An 18741-nucleotide genomic window follows, 5' to 3' on the forward strand; every position below is an offset into this window, starting at 1 on the left:
CCTCTTCTTATTTTTGAAAAATCAGTCATTTCACTTTAGGACAAAATTTATTCTCTTTTTCCGTTATCAAAACAAAACATCCTCACATCTTATAGCTTTTCCTTAGCTTCCTTTGTATATTTCTTTTTCATATATTCCTTTTTCTTACCTTCCTTGTATATTTTCATATAGATTTCCCCCCTTATTGTTTCTAGTAATTGTAGCTACATATATTAATTAGAATTCTTAACCCCGGCCAGGCACAGTGGCTCATGCCTGTAATCCCAGCACTTTGGAGTCTGAGGTAGGCAGAAGTTCAAGACCAGCCTGGCTGACATGCTGAAACCCTGTCTCAGCATGCTGACATGCTGAAACCCTGTCTCTACTAAAAATACAAAAATTGGCTGGGCGTGGTGGCGGACACCTGTCATCCCAGCTACTGGGGAGGCTGAGGCAGGAGAATTACCTGAACCCAGGAGGTGGAGGTTGCAGTGAGTCAAGATCGAGCCACTGCACTCCAGCCTGGGTGACAGCGCGAGACTCCATCTCAGAAAAAAAAGAATTCTTAACCCTTAGTGACCTTAATTTCCATGGACATTAGAAAGTAAGCATTTGTGAATTGTGTGTCACACCAGCTGTAGATTGGTAAATCTATGAACCATGATGTCTAGAAGCATGAGCTTTCTCACAGTACAATTTGTCAGTGTGGCACACAACATGTTTCTCAATGGTCCAAAATGTCTTTAGTCTCTCTATAAAAATAAACTGTAAAGGAGGCAAAATTTCATTTGTATCCCTTTAGGTTTTTTGTTTGTTTGTTTTGTGAGGCCTGAAAACTAAATTGTTGTTTGTACAGATTTCCCTCCTCCTCAACTTTCTATTCTTGATGCTAAGAGTGTTAAAACCTTCTGGTGGCTGAGCGTGGTGGCTCACGCCTGTAATCCTAGCACTTTGGGAGGCTGAGGAAGATGGAACACTTGACCTCAGGATTTCGAGACCAGCCTGGGCAACATGGTGAAACCCCATCTCTACAAAAAATACAAAAATTAGCTGGATGTGGTAGCTTATGTCTGTAGTCCCAGATACTTGGCGGGGCTGAGGCGGGAGGATTGCTTGAGCCCAGGAGGCAGAGGTTGCAGTGAGCCGAGATCTTGCCACTTGCACTCCAGAGTAGGTGATAGAGACCCTATTTCAAAAAAGTAATAATAAAACCTTCTGGTATAGGAAGGACATCTTTTACATGGGAATTTTATCTTACATTCATTTAACTCACTTATTTTCAACACTTATGCTTGGATTGCCTATAAAGATGAGATAATAAACAACTAGTCATCATTTTGTTTTTCTTGCTGACAAATTGTATAATATAAAGACAACATAAGCTTGTTTTACCAGTAAACCTAGATAGGAAATCATGCATCTTTATGATATTTAATCCCCAAAACTATGAAAACATGTCTGTTTCAGTCAAACCAACAATATTCTTATTTGCCAAAGATTACCCAAGTCAGATGAGCTGCAAAAGTATTTGAGGTAGTTCTTAATTTTCTGAGAGAATACTTCATTTATACAAGCACTTATTTTTCTTAAAGCCAACAAAATAGAGCTCTTTCATAATTTAATTTTGAAGCATTAAAAGGAGATAAGAAACTATGATACCTGTATCATACATACAGACATATATAAACATAAACAGCAACAGATCTTACAGCTTTCATTTAAATATCTTAGCCATGTTCCAGGTACAGTAATATAAAACTCCTGAATTTATTAAAGAATATCTGGATCCAAATTGTTCTTCTGGCCAATGGAACAAGATTTCTTGCCCAGATGACTAAAGCTTTTGAATAAGATTTGTGAAGGAGCTTTTAAGATTTTTTTTGTTTGATTTCTGTAAGGAACCTATTATAAAGAGGCAATTTTTTATTAATTTAATCTTTTAGATGCCTCTGTGTATCAATTAAAGAATGCATCCCATTGCTTTTGTGGCATTTTTGAACCTTTCTTTTCTAATGCACCTTGCAAGTGAACAGTTTTATCTAGGTCAAAACTTTCCCACTGTGGCCACTGTAACTCTTAAGTTGTCCTCAGCAAAGTTAACCCATTTTTCCAAAAATACACATGTTCCTCATAATTGTTGTTCATGAAGTTAGCCACCGTCCCAGAAAGTGGCGTCTCAGACTCTGGAGTCCCAGACTCCTTAGATTTGGAGGAACTCACTTTCAAAAGGCACCTGCCTGAGGCTTTTAACTGGATCCATTTCAGTTAATTATCAGATCTGATTTGCTCCTGGACCCAGTCCTACTTGACCCAGTCTAAGAATTGTTCAAATAAACTTGGAGAACACAAAACACAAATTCCTGAAGCTTGGAATCTGAGACAGAACTCACCCATGACCTCCAGTTGCTACAAGAGAACAATTGGCACAGTGTGCCCTGTCAGGTACCCTTACTTGGTCACTAAATGCTCCTGAGGGTCACTGGAGTTCTACTTCCGATCCCACTTCTGACACCAATCTGTTAAAAGAAAAGCTTTAGGCCGGGCACGGTGGCTCACGCCTGTTATCCCAGCACTTTGGGAGGCCGAGGTGGGTGGATCACCTGAGGTCAGGAGTTCAAGACCAGCCTGGCCTACATGGTGAAACCCCATCTCTACTAAAAATACAAAAATTAGTCAGGCATGGTGGTGGGCACCTGTAGTCCAAGCTACTCAGGAGGCTAAGGCAGGAGAATTGCTTGAAGCTGGGAGGTGGTGGTTGCAGTGAACCGAGATCACGCCATTACACTCCAGCGTGGGGGCCAAGAGCGAGACTGTCTCAAAAAAAAAAAAGAAAAAGAAAAAAAAAAGGAAAAGCTTTAGACAAATTTAGCAGAGCTTATTTGAAAAAATAAGCAATTCATGAATTCAGCAGCATGCTAAACTAGTAAAGACTCGGCTGGGCATGGTGGCTCACACCTGTAATCCCAGCACTTTGGGAGGCTGAGGCAGGCAGATCACCTGAGGTCAGGAGTTCAAGACCACCCTGGCTAATATGATGAAACCTCATTTCTACTAAAAATACAAAAAAATTAGCTGGGCGTGGAGGCACACACCTGTAATCCCAGCTACTCAGGAGGCTGAGGCAGGAGAATGGCTTGAACCCGGGAGGCAGAGGTTGCAGTGAGCCAAGATCACACCATTGCACTCCAGCCTGGGCAACAAGAGTGAAACGCCATCTCAAAAGAAAAAAAAAAAAAAAAACCTAAACCAGTAAAGGCTCAAAGAACTCCACCTAACCATGTGGTCAAGTAGTACTTACAGAGAGAAAAAAAGTGACATATAGAAATAGCCTATTTAGAACTTGGCATTTGCTTTATCTGGACAGGTCTAAGCACTTTGCAGTCTGCGATTGGCTGAAAGCTCAGTTGCAATGATTGGCTGAGACTCAGCTACTTGTTACAAGAAACTCTCATGTTAGGTTTGTTTACATATTAAGTTGGGTTTCAGTTCACTATGTAAGGAGGCAGCTTAAGGCCAAATTTAATCTAATTTAACACCTCCAGCTTGAAAGACAAAACCAAACCAAATCAACCAAGAAACAGAAAAAAGAAAATTCAAAGATGTATGAGCATGCATAACTTTGATAAAAATAAAAATAATAATTATTTAAATTGGCAATTAGAAAATAGTTATATCCTCAGGTAACAGATGTCTCTAGGTGGATGAGATTGTGGGTGGTTTTTCTTGTTGTTGATATTTTCTGTGCATCTCTAAAAAACATCTAATGCTTTGCAAAGAACATAAGAAACAGATTAGTACATTAGTGGCCTTGGAGGAAACAATCTCAGTAAAACATGTGTTTATTAATGAATGTATTCCCCCATCCCTTTCCAAAAAAGTTCATAGGTGTAGTTATAGTCAAAGGTAAGAGGCAGTCTTGTCAGAGCCAGTAAAGTAACCAACCATCCTGGTTTGCCCAAGACCAAGCAGCTTCCCAAGACATTGGACTTTCAGTGCTAAAACCAGAGAAGTCCCATCCATACTAGGAGAGTTGATCACTCTAGTCTGTGTAATTTGCAAAGACTCTCCATATCCTTTGGTTCCTGTGAGTCTCAAATCCACACAGTGAGGTACAGGTGGGCCGGTGGATGGTCACCTCCATTTCAGAAGAGAGGCAGCTAAGGCTCAGGGAACCTCCCTATCCCTGACCCGGGAAAGGCCTTAAGAGAAAGTGGTCTTTTAAACTGTGTGTATATATCACTTTGATAAAATTAAATATTAGTTTTAAAGAAGAGAGAGGGCCAGGCGCAGTGGCTCACGCCTGTAATCCCAGCACTTTCGGAGGCCGATGCGGGCAGATCACGAGGTCAAGAGATCGAGACCATCCTGGCTAACACAGGTGAAACTCCATCTCTATTAAAAATACAAAAAAAAAAAATTAGCCGGGCGTAGTGGTGGGCACCTGTAGTCCCAGCTACTCCAGAGGCTGAGGCAGGAGAATGGCGTGAACCTGGGAGGCGGAGTTTTCAGTGAGCCGAGATTGCGCCACTGCACTCCAGCCTGGGCGACAGAGTGAGACTCCATCTCAAAAAAAAAAAAAGAGTGAGGGCCAGGCGCAGCGGCTCACGCCTGTAATCCCAGCACTTTCGGAGGCCGATGTGGGCAGATCACGAGGTCAAGAGATCGAGACCATCCTGGCCAACATGGTGAAACCCCGTCTCTACTAAAAATACAAAAATTAGCCAGGCGTGGTGGTGGGCACCTGTAGTCCCAGCTACTCGGGAGGCTGAGGCAGGAGAATCGCTTGAACCCGGGAGGCAGAGGTTGCAGTGAGCCAAGATGGCAACACTGCACTCCAGCCTGGCAACAGAGTGAGACTCTGTCTCAAAAAAAAAAGAGTGGGAATCCAGAATGATAGAAAGAAAATGAGCCTGGGAGGGATGAACTGCAGAGGACCATAAGGTAACATGCGAGCAGTTTTGCAGGTGTATACAACTGTCAAAACTCACTGACTGTACACTTTAATTGGGTGCAGGTTTTGTTGCCCTTAAATTATGCCTCAATTAGAGAGAAAGAGAGAGAATATAAGGAAATAGGGGCAGCCATGGCGTCCTTGGAGAATTCACACTTGGACGATAACTGCTCATTTGTGTACTCTCTCCTCCTCACCTGTCTTCCACTCCACCCCTGTCTCTGATAGAACATCTCTCCAGCTAAGCCATCTTCCTTAAGGCAGCCCAATTCTCTGTGGTGCTGCCACAGCACTAAACTGTTCTCTGTGTCCCCAGGACTCCAACCTGTCTGTGCACACAGAAAACCCGGACCTCACTCCCTGCTTCCAGAACTCCCTGCTGGCCTGGGTGCCCTGCATCTACCTGTGGGTCGCCCTGCCCTGCTACCTGCTCTACCTGCGGCACCATTGTCGTGGCTACATCATCCTCTCCCACCTGTCCAAGCTCAAGACGGTCAGTGGCTCAGGGATCTCCTACCGATGGGGCCGGGCCCTGGGGATTCTGCTTTTATTTTTTTAATTTAATTAATTAATTAATTAATTTAGAGACAGAGTCTCACTCTGTTGCCCAGGCTGGAGTGCAGTGGCACGATCTTGGCTCACTGCAACCTCTGCCTTCTGGGTTCAAGCGATTCTCCTGCCTCAGCCTCCTGAGTAGCTGGGATTACAGGCATGCGCCACCACACCCAGCTAATTTTTGTATTTTTAGTAGAGATGGGGTTTTGCCATTTTGGCAGGCTGGTCTCCAACTCCTGACCTCAGGTGATCAGCCTCCCAAAGTGCTGGGATTACAGGCATGAGCCACTGGGCCCAGCCAGCATTCTGGTTTTAATGAGGCCCTCTCCCACCTCCTCGGCTGGACTGGGTTCCCCAGTCTCACCTGACCTGCTTGGGGCCATGGGAATCTGACAACTGAGAATATATACAGCCAGCTGACATATTCCCCACCTGGGAAAGTTTAAGTAAGTTCAGCAACACTCTCCCCACCTCCAGCAAGCTTCTGGTCAGCTCCATTCCCAGACCTCAGTGCCAGTCCCAGGCAGGTCTAGTGGATTCTGATGGCTTCAGGTACAAAGACCCCTTCCCAGTGAGGACTGTCCTTGCCTCTGGGGATGCGGATTCCAACCTGTGCTCTCTTCGCAGGTCCTGGGTGTCCTGCTGTGGTGCGTCTCCTGGGCGGACCTTTTTTACTCCTTCCATGGCCTGGTCCATGGCCGGGCCCCTGCCCCTGTTTTCTTTGTCACCCCCTTGGTGGTGGGGGTCACCATGGTCAGTGTGGGGCCCTGGGAAAGTGGATGGGGGAGGTCTCCATTGGGTTGTGGACTGTGATAGGGAAACTGTGGGCTCTGAGGAGAGGGCTGGACATATTGGGAATGGGAAGAAGAAGGGGGTGGCCCCAGAAACTTCTGGCCATGTGGGATGGGGAGAAATGGAGGCAGGTCCAGATGTGTGTGTTCTGCCCGGGCCTCCCTGCCCTCCCTGCACAGCTGCTGGCCACCCTGCTGATACAGTATGAGCGGCTGCAGGGCGTACAGTCTTCGGGGGTCCTCATTATCTTCTGGTTCCTGTGTGTGGTCTGCGCCATCGTCCCATTCCGCTCCAAGATCCTTTTAGCCAAGGCAGAGGTAAGGTTGGGGGAGAGGGGAACCTGCCAGGTTTAGCCCTGATAGGAGGGTGACCTCAGGGTTCAAAGTCACTGCTGGGTCCCAGGTCCCTCCCTCGAGGCTTCAAGTACAAACACAATTGTGTTGTTCTCCACTTGCTGCATTTCTACCTGGAAGCAGGCTGAGGAGGGGGCACCAGTGTAACACAGGAATGAGCCAAGATGCCACCACTGTTGGACCGTCATGTGAGGGTAGGGGGCTGTTCCACAGCACCCACCCACCAAGTGCAATGTCTGACGTGGGTGTCAGTCAGTGTCCGTGTAATGAACACATGTATGCAGACACGTGTGAAGAGTTCTGGCTTACCTAGAGGTCCCATTAGCATGTTCCCTTCCTTTCTTCCCGCCTCCCTCAGTTCCTGGCCTTCCTCTTGATCTTCAGTGGCTGTGATGTTGGGCTGGTGGGATGGAACACTGCAGGCCAACCTAGTGCCTCCCATTTCTCCATCTCAGCGGGAAGCAGGCAAGGAGAGTAGCTAAGAACATAGGCCGTGAACAACCCACTTACTCCCCATGTGGGCTCGGGCGGGTCGCTGAAACCTTTGGAGCCTCATTTCCTTAATTGCAGAAAGGGCGTCATGAGCTGTCCTGCCTGTAGGCTGATGTCCCAGTTAGACAAGGTCATGTAGGTAAGGTGATGGCACCACACCTGGCACAGGTGCCACACCTGGTCCTCGCTGAACCAGAGCTCCCTTGTGATCCTTCCTCATCTCTCAGAGTCCTCTGAGTGGGGACCTGGAGGCCCCCAGGTGCTGCCTCCTGCCCCAGAGGAGACTGATGCCCCAAGGGACTCCGCAGGGCAGGGGCTGCAGGCCCAGGCTTTTCCAGTGCTTCTGACGCCCCTCCACTCTCCCACCCAGGGTGAGATCTCAGACCCCTTCCGCTTCACCACCTTCTACATCCACTTTGCCCTGGTACTCTCTGCCCTCATCTTGGCCTGCTTCAGGGAGAAACCTCCATTTTTCTCCGTGAAGAATGTCGACCCTGTGAGTTTCCCATGGAGGGTGCGGGGGCTCCACAGCTGAGTCCTCAGCCCAACTCTGACCAGCAGCCCCCAACCCCTCCAGTTCCTTTCAAAGTGGGAGAGAGGTCATCTCCACAATCTGTAAACTGGGGCTTGGAGCAGGAACAAGGGTCCCCTCCATTTCCCTACTCTGCTTTGAGAGGGTGGTGGGCACTCCTGATTCCCCCGTCCTATTCTCTCGCCTTCTAGAACCCCTACCCTGAGACCAGCGCTGGCTTTCTCTCCCGCCTGTTTTTCTGGTGGTTCACAAAGTGAGTTGGCTCTTCCACCAGCCAGGCCAGAGGGAGGGGAGGGATGGAAGGTGAGATGGAGGAAGGGGAGCAGGGCAGCAGTTTAGGGACCGGGCTGGCCACCTACCCCACCCCCCACCGCAGTGGGCACAGGGCAGATGAGGGTAGGGAAGTGGTCTGGGAGGGGGACCAAATGCAGAGGCCTGGCCTGGCCCAGCGCCGTCCCCAGGTTACAGGCCAGCCCTGCATCTGGCAGGTGTGGGGACAGGCCCAGGAGGCTGGAAGAAGACTGTCATTAGTTCTGAGCGCCTCTGTTTGTGATAAACTTGCAGCCTGTCATCTCCTTGGCTGCGCCTCAGAGCGGCTTGAGCAGGATAACTGTGTCTGTGACCTGGGTGACAGCTCATTAACCCCACAGCACTGAGGAAGCACCCGAGGCTGGGGCCGAATTCCCCAGGCCTCGTCCTCACCCAGGGCCCCAGCCAGCGTGGATTCCATCACCAGGGCCTGGGGTGGGGAGGAGATGGGACACCTGGGGAGGAGGAGGAGAAGGGGGTAGTGGTAGGAACTTGGGAGGGAGAGCCAGTGACCTCAAGCCTATTCGCTGAGGAAATGAAGGAGACACCTTTCATGGTCACAGTGCCCGAGGGAGACCCTCCTTTCTGGAGACCCTGGGGCCCTGGAGACACTGACCCTTGGCTCCAGGCTGCTAAACCCTGACCCTCTGCGGGGCTGCCTGCCGGGCTTCACCTCCCCCCAGGATGGCCATCTATGGCTACCGGCATCCCCTGGAGGAGAAGGACCTCTGGTCCCTGAAGGAAGAGGACAGATCCCAGATGGTGGTGCAGCAGCTGCTGGAGGCATGGAGGAAGCAGGAAAAGCAGACGGCACGGTGAGGCCCTCCCCTTGCCCCAACACCCAGCCCCTTCGCTTACCCCAGATCTCCTGCAGAGGACGCTGGTAGACCTTGGAGGGCGGCATTGCCGGGGTGGCAAGCAGAGCAGGACCAGGTGATTTCTTGGCAGCCTCGGGACCATTCTATGGGAAGCTTAGGCCTGGATGGGGCTAGTTCTCCCAGCTCTGGTGGGGGCAGGAGAATGGCTGGCACTTTGGAGCAACTACCCCATCCCAGGTCCCATCCTAAGGATATAAATGAACTCACTTAATTTTTCAACAGCCCTAAAGGGCAGGTTCTAGTGTCCCTGTGTTACAGATGGGGACACTGGGGCCGGATGTGGTGGCTCACAGCTGTAATCCTAACACTTTGAGATGCCGAGGCAGGAGGATTGCTTGAGTCCAGGAGTTCAAGACCAGCCTGGGCAATATAGTGAGACCTTGTCTCTACAAAAAATAAACAAGATGAGCCGGGCATGGTGGTGTGCACCTGTAGTCCCAGCTACTTGAGAGGCTGAGGTGGGAGGATCATTTGAGCCCAAGAGGTCAAGGCTATAGTGAGCTGAGATTGTGCCACTGTACTCCAGTCTGGGCAATAGAGTGAGACCTTTTCTCAACAACAACAAAAACAGATGGAGACACCGAAGCACAGAAATTTAACAGAGGGCCTCCCAGGGTCCCCAGGTTGGTGGTGGCAGAGCTGGAATCCACATGGAGCCGGCTGGCCCCAGAGGTTCTCCTCATATCACTGCACCACCCTGCCTGACTGAGAGGGCTGATTCCAGGGCCAGGAGCCAGCACACCCCTGCCAATTCTGCCTCCTCCTGTCTGGAGGCGGCGGCTGAATGAGATGATCTTCCCCTGAGGGGTCTTCCCACTGGCAGCCTCTTATCAAGGACCACAAACCTGTCTCTGGCCAACTGCCTCGCCAAGAGAGCTGGCGCTGAGCATCATCTTTCTCCACCCAATTCTGACCCCAGGATTGAACCCTCCCTCCTCCCATCCACAATCCAGGCCTAGGAGTTCAATGTTTGCTCAGCCCGGAGCTTCCGGTTGTCACCAGCTGTTGGAGGAACCTGGGCCTGGGCGTGGTTAGCAGTATCCTGGCTTTCATGGCTTGGAGCCTCCAGGAAGACCTATGGGCCCCCAGTCTGCCTGCTGCACCCCCTCTCAGTCCCTCCATGCCACTCCACCCCCTCCCTGTTCAGCTGCCCGGTGGCTGTACCAACAGCCATCCTTGATCTTATCTACCTTCCCTCTTGGCGTCCTCCCTGGAGCCAGCACTGGGGAGGCGGGGAGAGGGCCAGACAGGGGGGATAGCTGGGTTTTAGAGTCCTTGTGGTAGCAGTCTGGCCACCCCTTCAGATGCCCTCTGGCAGCTGAGGACAGAGTCACTTGTGCAATTCTTATGCTGTCTGTTCCCCTCCCAGCTCTGAGAGCCAAGAAAACAGCTCCTTCCTCCTCCTCACTCCTAGCCAGCCCAGCCTAGCCCTTGGCTTCCTGGAGCCCCTGTCCCCATTCCTAACCCACTGCTTCTTCCTCCCTGGACCAGACACAAGGCTTCAGCAGCACCTGGGAAAAATGCCTCCGGCGAGGACGAGGTGCTGCTGGGTGCCCAGCCCAGGCCCCGGAAGCCCTCCTTCCTGAAGGCCCTGCTGGCCACCTTCGGCTCCAGCTTCCTCCTCAGCGCCTGCTTCAAGCTTATCCAGGACCTGCTCTCCTTCATCAATCCACAGCTGCTCAGGTCTCTCCACACTCCAGCTCACTATAGCCCTGCCCTGGGCAGCAGGGCTGGCTGGCTAGCCCAGAGGAAGGAACAACGTACAGTGAAAAGAACCCCAGACCAGGAACCAGGGAGGCTAGCTCCACTTTCTGTGTGACCTTTGGCAAGTGGCATTGCCTGACTTGTTTCCTCACTCACATTCAACTTAGAATTGCTGTGCCTATACTATGTGCCGGGCACCATGGTGTGTACGTTAACAAGCACTGGGTCTTTAAATCTTCCCAACAATCCTATGCGGAATTGCCCCATTCCCATGTCACAGATGAGAAAGCAGGAACTCAGAGAGGTGAAGTGACTTGGCCAAGGGCACACAGCAAAGAAAGAATCAGGTCTGAGTCCAGGTCTCTGAGCTCCGACTGAGGTGCTCTGTCGCCACCATCAGGCTCTAACATCTGTCTCAGGAATGGCTTGGACTAGAACGAGCTCTCAAATGAGAGGGTGGGAAGGAGAGCTGCCTAGTAGCTAAGTCCCCACCTCCTTGCCCCTCCGTGCATGCATTAATTTGTTCAGCAAACATTTATTGAACCTCCAGGGTACCAGAATGGTGCTCGATACTGGGGATACAGAGGTCAATAAGACAGGGTCTTGAGGTCTTATGGGAGAAACCAGCGTGTAAATCAATTAGAATTCAGTGGGGGCAGAAGTGTTCTCGGGTGTCTGGAAAATCCCGGGAGGGGCAAAGAAGCCAGCCTGGGACGCAGCAGGAAGCACCCACTGGCTCGGGAGGTCAACGAATTTGGAGAGACAAGTAGATGAAGAAACAGGGGAAAGTTCAGCCTCAGCTTAGTCACAAAGCCCTGAAACAGCATGACTCAGGTGTTTCTGAGTGGCAGAGGAAATGGCAATGAGAGGGAGGGGCAGGAAAACAGAGAAAGGGAGAGCTAAGGATATCCTTGAAAGATCTGAGCCAGGGAGGGGCATCTGGCTTCAAGGATCTCCTGCCAGGAGTGTGGGGGATGTAGGGCAGGGTGGCTGGATGGAAGTGGGCCAACCCGGTCAGATGGAGTCCAGGCCAGGAATGAGACAAGCATTCAGGAGCGATTTGGGAGATGGGCGTGTGCGCCAGAGAGACAGAGGAGTGCCAGGCAACCTGGGTGCTGGCCTGGGTAACTGGAGGACGATGGATCTTTTGCTGAGCTGATGGGCTCGGTGGGAGGAGGAGGCTGGGTGGGGGGCAAGGTGGTGGATGGAGTCTGGTCATGTGGGGCCAGTGGTGCCAGTGGGTCCTCCGAGGGGAGATTCCCAGCTAGCTGGAAGTCAAACTCTCGAGCCCAAGAGTTTGAGACCAGCCTGAGCAACATAGCAAGACCCTGTCTCTACAAAAAAGTTAAAATATTAGCCAGGGCTGGTGGCATACGCCTAGAGTCCTAGCTACTCAAGAGGCTGAGGTGGGAAGACTGCCTGAGCCTGAGAGGTTGAGGCTGCCGTGAGCTGTCATGGCACCACCGCACTCCAGTCTAGGTGACAGAGAGAGACCCTGTCTCAAAAAAAAAAAAAAAAAAAAAAAGAGAGAGAGAGAGAGAAACACCAGTCACTGGGCTGGGGCCACTGGGGCCCACCCTACTCCAATATGACCTCACCAAATGAGGCCACGTTCACAGGTACCAGGGGTTGGGAGCTGAACATATCTTTCTGGGAGACACAACTTAAGCTATCACAGAAGGGGAGGCCTGGCTATGATTATGGCTGGAGGGCTCCATGTAGTCGAGAGGAGAGTGTCCCAACAATGAAGAGACTCGGTCATGTCAATAGGTGAAGGTGTAGAGCTTCCAGCAGAGGTGGCCAGGGTGAAGCTCAGCGGCAAAGGGGGCAACAGCGCAGCAAGTTCCTGAGGAGGCAGAGGAAGGCCAGGGCTCGGGGGCAGGGGCAGCCTCCGACAGCCTGAGCACCAGAAAAAGGAGGACAAGCCACTGGAGGGCAGTTTGTGAGTGGCAAGGAGTTTGTGGGTGGCAGGGAGTTCTCAGTGGGTGGCTAAGCAAGAAGGCAGGTAGCTGCTGAGAGGGGTGGGGGGCTGGGATGGGCCTGAAGGGAAGAGAAGAGAGGTGAAGAAGGCCCCAAGAGCGGGGGCGGATTAGGGACCTAGAGAAGGTTGCTAGGCAGTGCTGGGGGCCACTGAGTTTGGAAAGGTGGATTTGAGCGGCAAGAGTCTTTGTGGTCATGTGGCGGAATCTAGAGCCCCCAGCAGCCTAGGAGAAGGAGCAGGGAAGTCCAGTCAATGGAAACGTGGCATTTCTTCCCGCCATATGTCAGGAGGTAAGAAGGCAGGCAGGTGAGGCTGGTGGTGAGAGCGTGATCGATAGGGCGTGCAGCAGGGTCCATGGTGGATAGAGAAGGAGGTGAAGGCAGAGTGGAGCCAGGAGGTCGTGGTCTTGAGGCAGTACTGGGTTGACCCTCCCTGGCCCAAGAGGTTGGAGGGGGTGGAGGTTTCAGAGGCCAGGGGTGCAGTGGAGACTGCGGGTAAAAGCAAAGGGCAGCAGAGGAGGGAGCAGCCATGGGGGCAGCACTGCCCACCTCACTCCTCTCTCCTCCCCACAGCATCCTGATCAGGTTTATCTCCAACCCCATGGCCCCCTCCTGGTGGGGCTTCCTGGTGGCTGGGCTGATGTTCCTGTGCTCCATGATGCAGTCGCTGATCTTACAACACTATTACCACTACATCTTTGTGACTGGGCTGAAGTTTCGTACTGGGATCATGGGTGTCATCTACAGGAAGGTCAGCTGGAGCAGGGCCCAGGGGAAAGGCTGGCCCTGGGCAGCTTGCAAGAGGCTCGCAGCCAAGTCCACCCACTACTGTCTACCTGCAGGCTCTGGTTATCACCAACTCAGTCAAACGTGCGTCCACTGTGGGGGAAATTGTCAACCTCATGTCAGTGGATGCCCAGCGCTTCATGGACCTTGCCCCCTTCCTCAATCTGCTGTGGTCAGCACCCCTGCAGATCATCCTGGCGATCTACTTCCTCTGGCAGGTGACTCTCCAACCCTGACCTCTGCCTCCTTCCTCTGACATGCTGCAGAAGTGGCAAGAGAGGATTATTCTGGAACTGGGCGCATGGCACATGCTTGTAGTCCCAGCTGCTCAGGTGGCTGAGGCAAGAGGATCACTTGAGCCCAAGAGTTCTGGCTGCAGTGCGCCACGATTGTGCCTGCGAATAGCCACCACACTCCAGCCTGGGCAACATAGCAAGACCTTGTCTCTAAAAAGAAACAAAGAAAACAAAAAAAAAGAAGGAGGGTTATTCTGGGTTAGCAGAGGGGATATAGAATTGACACAAGAGCTGGCTGGGCACGGTGGCTCACCCCTGTAATCCCAGCATTTTGGGAGACCAAGGCGGGTGGATCACGAGGTCAGGAGTTCGAGACCAGCCCGGCCAGGATGGTGAAACCCCATCTCTACTAAAAATACAAAAATTAGCCAGATGTGGTGGCGGGTGCCTGTAGTCACAGCTACTCAGGAGGCTGAGGCAGGAGAATCGCTTGAACCCAGGAGGCAGAGGTTGCAGTGAGCCGAGATCATACCACTGCACTCTAGCCTGGGTGACAGAGCAAGACTCTGTCTCAAAAAAAAAAAAAAAAAAAAAAGAATTGACGCAAGAGCTTCCCTAGGCATTGGTGGGGATGGAGGGATAGGACTTCGAGGATGCTGATGTCTGCAAAGGAATCTTCCCAGCATCTGTTGCTATCCTTCCTGCAGAAGCCAGGGAGGAAAGAAAGACTTGGAGGGAGGTGGGTGTGACTCTGGCTGTCATCGTCTATATTTGCCTTCCTGTGTGTCTGGACACCTTTCTATATCTGCTGTCTGTCCCTGTCGTCGTTATCTAATGGTTGGCTGCTTCTACAAATGTTGTGGTCATTCTGACTTTCTATCTGTTTGGCCAACCACCATCTTTTGCTTCCTGCCCATCTACACATTTCAAGTTAACAGGCCTCTGTTTGCCTGTTGGGTTCTCTCTGTAGACTTTGGTAATCTGTCCCTATGTGACATCTATCCACCGGTGCCTCCTCAGAACCTAGGTCCCTCTGTCCTGGCTGGAGTCGCTTTCATGGTCTTGCTGATTCCACTCAACGGAGCTGTGGCCGTGAAGATGCGCGCCTTCCAGGTAGGTGCTGTCAGAGGTGCATCCTCCTGCCTGCAGCACCCGGCCGGCTGCCTGGGGGAAGGTGTCCACTAACCTTGGGGCCTCCCAACTACCTTGCTTCCTGAGTATGGATGGCTACTAGCCATTTGCAGAAACCATAGCTCACTCTTCCCTCACAACTCTCAGAGGGTTTTACTGACATTCTCATTTTGTAGCAGAAGACCAACGCTTAGAGAAATAATGGCAGTCCAGAATCAGGCAGGGCTGGGACTCAAACCTGACTATCCTGGTCTAACAAGGAGTTTTCCCGCTGCACTGTGCTAAGCATGAATAGCCAGTCACTCAGTCTACTATTTGCAAACATTTCTTGAAGTGTTTTTTTTCTTTTTTTTTTTTTTTTTGAGACAGGGTCTCGTTCTGTCACCCATGCTGGAATGCAGTGGCATGATCTCGGCTCACTGCAACCTCTGCCTCCCGGGTTCAAGCGATCTTCCTGCCTCAGCCTCCCTAGTAGCTGGGACTACAGGCACATGCCACCACACCCGGCTTATTTTTGTATTTTTTTTTTTTTAGTAGAGATGGGGTTTCACCATGTTGGCCAGGCTGGTTTCAAACTCCTGACCTCAGGTGATCCATTCATCTTAGCCTCCCAAAGTGCTGGGATTACAGGTGTGAGCCATCACACCTGGCCTATTGAAATCTACTAGCTTCCCACTGCCCATAGGAAAAATGACAAACCCCCTAAGAAGACTCAGCAGGCTTCTGCTTACCTTGCAAGTCCTCACCCCCTGCGGAGTGGCCAAGTTTCAGCCAGTCTGGTCTTCTTTCTTTTCTCCACAGCACCAAGCTCAGGGTACCTCTAGGGGCCACCACATATACTATTCCCTCTGCCTGGAATGCTTGTCATCCCCCTCTTGCCTGCCTAACTCCTTTCCTTCCCTTACCTCTCGGCATTGAAGTCACTTCCTCGGCTGGGCACGGTGGCTCATGCCTGTAATCCCAGAGCTTTGGGAGGCCGAGGCAGGTGGATCACCTGAGGTTGGGAGATCGAGACCAGCCGGACCAACATGGAGAAACCCCGTCTCTACTAAAAACACAAAATTAGCCGGGCATGGTGGCACATGCCTGTAATCCCAGCTACTCTGGAGTCTGAGGCAGGAGAATCCCTTGAATCCAGGAGGCAGAGGTTGCGGTGAGCCAAGATCGCGCCATTGCACTCCCGCCTGGGCAACAAGAGCGAAACTCCGTCTCAAAAAAAAAGTCACTTCCTCCAGAAGTCCACCCTGACTGCCCAGTCTCAGTCTAAGTTAGTTTCCCTGCCATCACCTCATTACTTTCTTACAGGATCCTGTGATTTCCCATCAGAACACACATAATGATTAATAATTAAGCATTTATTCAGATCATTGTTTGCTTATTGTATGCCTCCCCCATCAGATCGTCAGCTGTATGATGGCAGGGGCCTTGTCTGAATTCATCGTGACAAATTTTACATGTAGCCCATGGCCTGGCACATAGTAGGCACTCCATAAATAGGGGTTGAATGAATACATTAATCTGGTGTGCCATACCTTGGGCTAAGGTCTTGGAGAACAAAGAGAGATAAATAGTCCATCCCCTCAGGAAGCTCACAGTCTGATTAGAGAAACATATATGTAAAGGAATGGTTATGGAACAAAAGGAAAGTGCAATGTGCTTTAGAAACCCAGGGAAGGCGACCAGGTGTGGTGGCTCACACCTGTAATCCCAGCACTTGGGGAGGTCAAGGTGGGAGGATCACATGAGGCCAGGAGTTTGAAATCAGCCTGGGCAACAGAGTGAGACCTCGTCCCTACAAAAAAATTTAAAAATTAGTTGGGCATGGTTGTTCATGCCTGTAGTTCCAGCTAGTCAGGAGGCTGAGACAGGAGGATCAAAGGAGCCCAGGAGTTTGAGGCTGCAGTGAGCTATGATTGTACCACTGCAGTCCAGCCTGGGCAACACAGTGAGGCACCATCTCTAAAATAAATAATACTAGCAATAATAATAAGAAGAAGAAAAAGAAGTAGTAGGAGAAGAAACCCAGGGCAGGGGACAGAGGATGCTGCCTGGGGAGGCCAGTGCAGTGGCACTGAGGGTGGAGATGGATCTTGTCAGGCAGAGGACACAGGGAGGCAGGGGCTGTGCATTCCAGGCCAAGGCACAGCACAGGCCCAGCAAGGAGTTGTGAGAAGGAATGGTGGGCAGCGTGGAATGGCTGCAATGGATGAGAATGGATGGAAGGTAGGACCCTGTGAGCAGGAGGTCGGGGGAGGGAGCAGGTGTGCCACTGACACTCTTTCTGCCTGCACAGGTAAAGCAAATGAAATTGAAGGACTCGCGCATCAAGCTGATGAGTGAGATCCTGAACGGCATCAAGGTGCTGAAGCTGTACGCCTGGGAGCCCAGCTTCCTGAAGCAGGTGGAGGGCATCAGGCAGGGTGAGCTCCAGCTGCTGCGCACGGCGGCCTACCTCCACACCACAACCACCTTCACCTGGATGTGCAGCCCCTTCCTGGTGAGGCTTGGCACAGGGCTGGGTCCCTGCCTCCAGGGCTCTGGGTGCCCAGGCATGGCCAGGGCTCATTGGACTCTACCCTGACACCACCTCCACGCTGCTCAGGTGACCCTGATCACCCTCTGGGTGTACGTGTACGTGGACCCAAACAATGTGCTGGACGCCGAGAAGGCCTTTGTGTCTGTGTCCTTGTTTAATATCTTAAGACTTCCCCTCAACATGCTGCCCCAGTTAATCAGCAACCTGACTCAGGTAACCCTGGGTAGGGCTGGGGGCTCTACTGGAGTTGGAACAGGTTGTTGGGGTCAGGGAAGTGTCACTTAGGGCAAGGGATAAGCAGGAGGAGTTATTGGGGTCAGGGAAGGTTGCCAGCATTATGAAGAGCTATTCAAGGTTGAATGAGGTCATTAAGGTCAGGGGTCATTTGGAGTCACAGGCGGTCAGGTCGGGTGTCTGGAAACCTGAGTTCTGTAGATAGCCTCCTCTTACCAACCTGGACTTTCTCTTTGGGCAGTGGGAGCCATGGAAGACTCAGTCGTGGGAGGGACCCCAGTGCTAGTGTCTGGGCCCTCAGGGGGTCCTGCCTAGCCCAGGATGCTGGGGATGGGGCGAGGGTAGGGGTTGGGGGTTGGGAAAGTACAGTCTCTAGGGCTGACTCACATCCTCCCGTAGGCGAGTGTGTCTCTGAAACGGATCCAGCAATTCCTGAGCCAAGAGGAACTTGACTCCCAGAGTGTGGAAAGAAAGACCATCTCCCCAGGTCTAGAGAGCCCCTACCTGGGCTGCCTGCCCCAGTCCTTGCTCCAGAAAAACCTCTGTTTCAAGCTTTTCCTTTGTTCTCTCCTGACCCCTTTTCTTCTTCCTCTGTTCACATCTGCTTCAACTCTGACCTCCTCCCTCTTCCGGGTTCTCTGCTCTCCTCCGCCCTCCTCCACAGGGCTCCCCACATCCCTTTCTTCCTCCCTTTTCCCAAGGATCCCCTCCCCATGGCCCAGGCTCCTCCCCTGTCCTCCTTTCCCCTGCCCCCCAGCCTCCCTGCAGGCTACCCCATCCCTTGAGCTCCCTCCCTGACCCTGCCCACCTTGGTCCTCTCAGGCTATGCCATCACCATACACAGTGGCACCTTCACCTGGGCCCAGGACCTGCCCCCCACTCTGCACAGGTACCAGCTTCTCCCACTCCCTTCCCAGCTGCCCACGGTGGGCTGGAAGTTCAGATCGATAGCAGCACCCTGCAAAGCCTTTGACCAAGAATGCAGGAAGAGCTTCAGCCTGCCAGGGGGGTGTCTGGAAGGGCGGAGGGCTTGGTTCTGCAGGTGGAGGGTTGGAGACCAAAACCCTGATCCCTGCCTCTAACTGGACTCCTGGGGTCCTTGCCCCCAGCCTAGACATCCAGGTCCCGAAAGGGGCACTGGTGGCCGTGGTGGGGCCTGTGGGCTGTGGGAAGTCCTCCCTGGTGTCTGCCCTGCTGGGAGAGATGGAGAAGCTAGAAGGCAAAGTGCACATGAAGGTGAGAGAGGCAGGGGCTCCTGGGCAGGGTGTGGGGCTCAGCCAGGCCTTGGGCAAG

General features: G+C 51.8%; 1 protein-coding gene across 4 annotated transcripts in view; it reads left to right on the forward strand.

Annotated features, from left to right (window-relative positions):
• Positions 1-18741, forward strand: part of ABCC3 (ATP binding cassette subfamily C member 3) — a 57250-nt gene that overhangs the window by 16281 nt on the left and 22228 nt on the right. The window contains exons 2-16 of one of the 4 annotated variants that reach the window (XM_057300212.2): positions 5247-5423; positions 6113-6238; positions 6457-6594; positions 7493-7618; positions 7846-7907; positions 8647-8778; positions 10333-10524; positions 13099-13276; positions 13368-13529; positions 14568-14660; positions 16972-17175; positions 17281-17427; positions 17848-17935; positions 18271-18337; positions 18558-18684. In XM_057300212.2, coding sequence (XP_057156195.2) covers positions 5247-5423; positions 6113-6238; positions 6457-6594; positions 7493-7618; positions 7846-7907; positions 8647-8778; positions 10333-10524; positions 13099-13276; positions 13368-13529; positions 14568-14660; positions 16972-17175; positions 17281-17427; positions 17848-17935; positions 18271-18337; positions 18558-18684 — 2019 coding nt within the window. Of the gene's footprint in view, positions 1-5246; positions 5424-6112; positions 6239-6456; positions 6595-6636; positions 6825-7124; positions 7619-7845; positions 7908-8591; positions 8779-10332; positions 10525-13098; positions 13277-13367; positions 13530-14567; positions 14661-16971; positions 17176-17280; positions 17428-17847; positions 17936-18270; positions 18338-18557; positions 18685-18741 lie in introns of those variants that run through there. The other 3 variants (XM_063599263.1, XM_055100972.2, XM_063599264.1) reach the window with 3 other exon arrangements.

The sequence above is a fragment of the Pan paniscus genome, chromosome 19, assembly GCF_029289425.2.
Source record: "Pan paniscus chromosome 19, NHGRI_mPanPan1-v2.0_pri, whole genome shotgun sequence".
Classification (NCBI taxonomy): domain Eukaryota; kingdom Metazoa; phylum Chordata; class Mammalia; order Primates; family Hominidae; genus Pan; species Pan paniscus.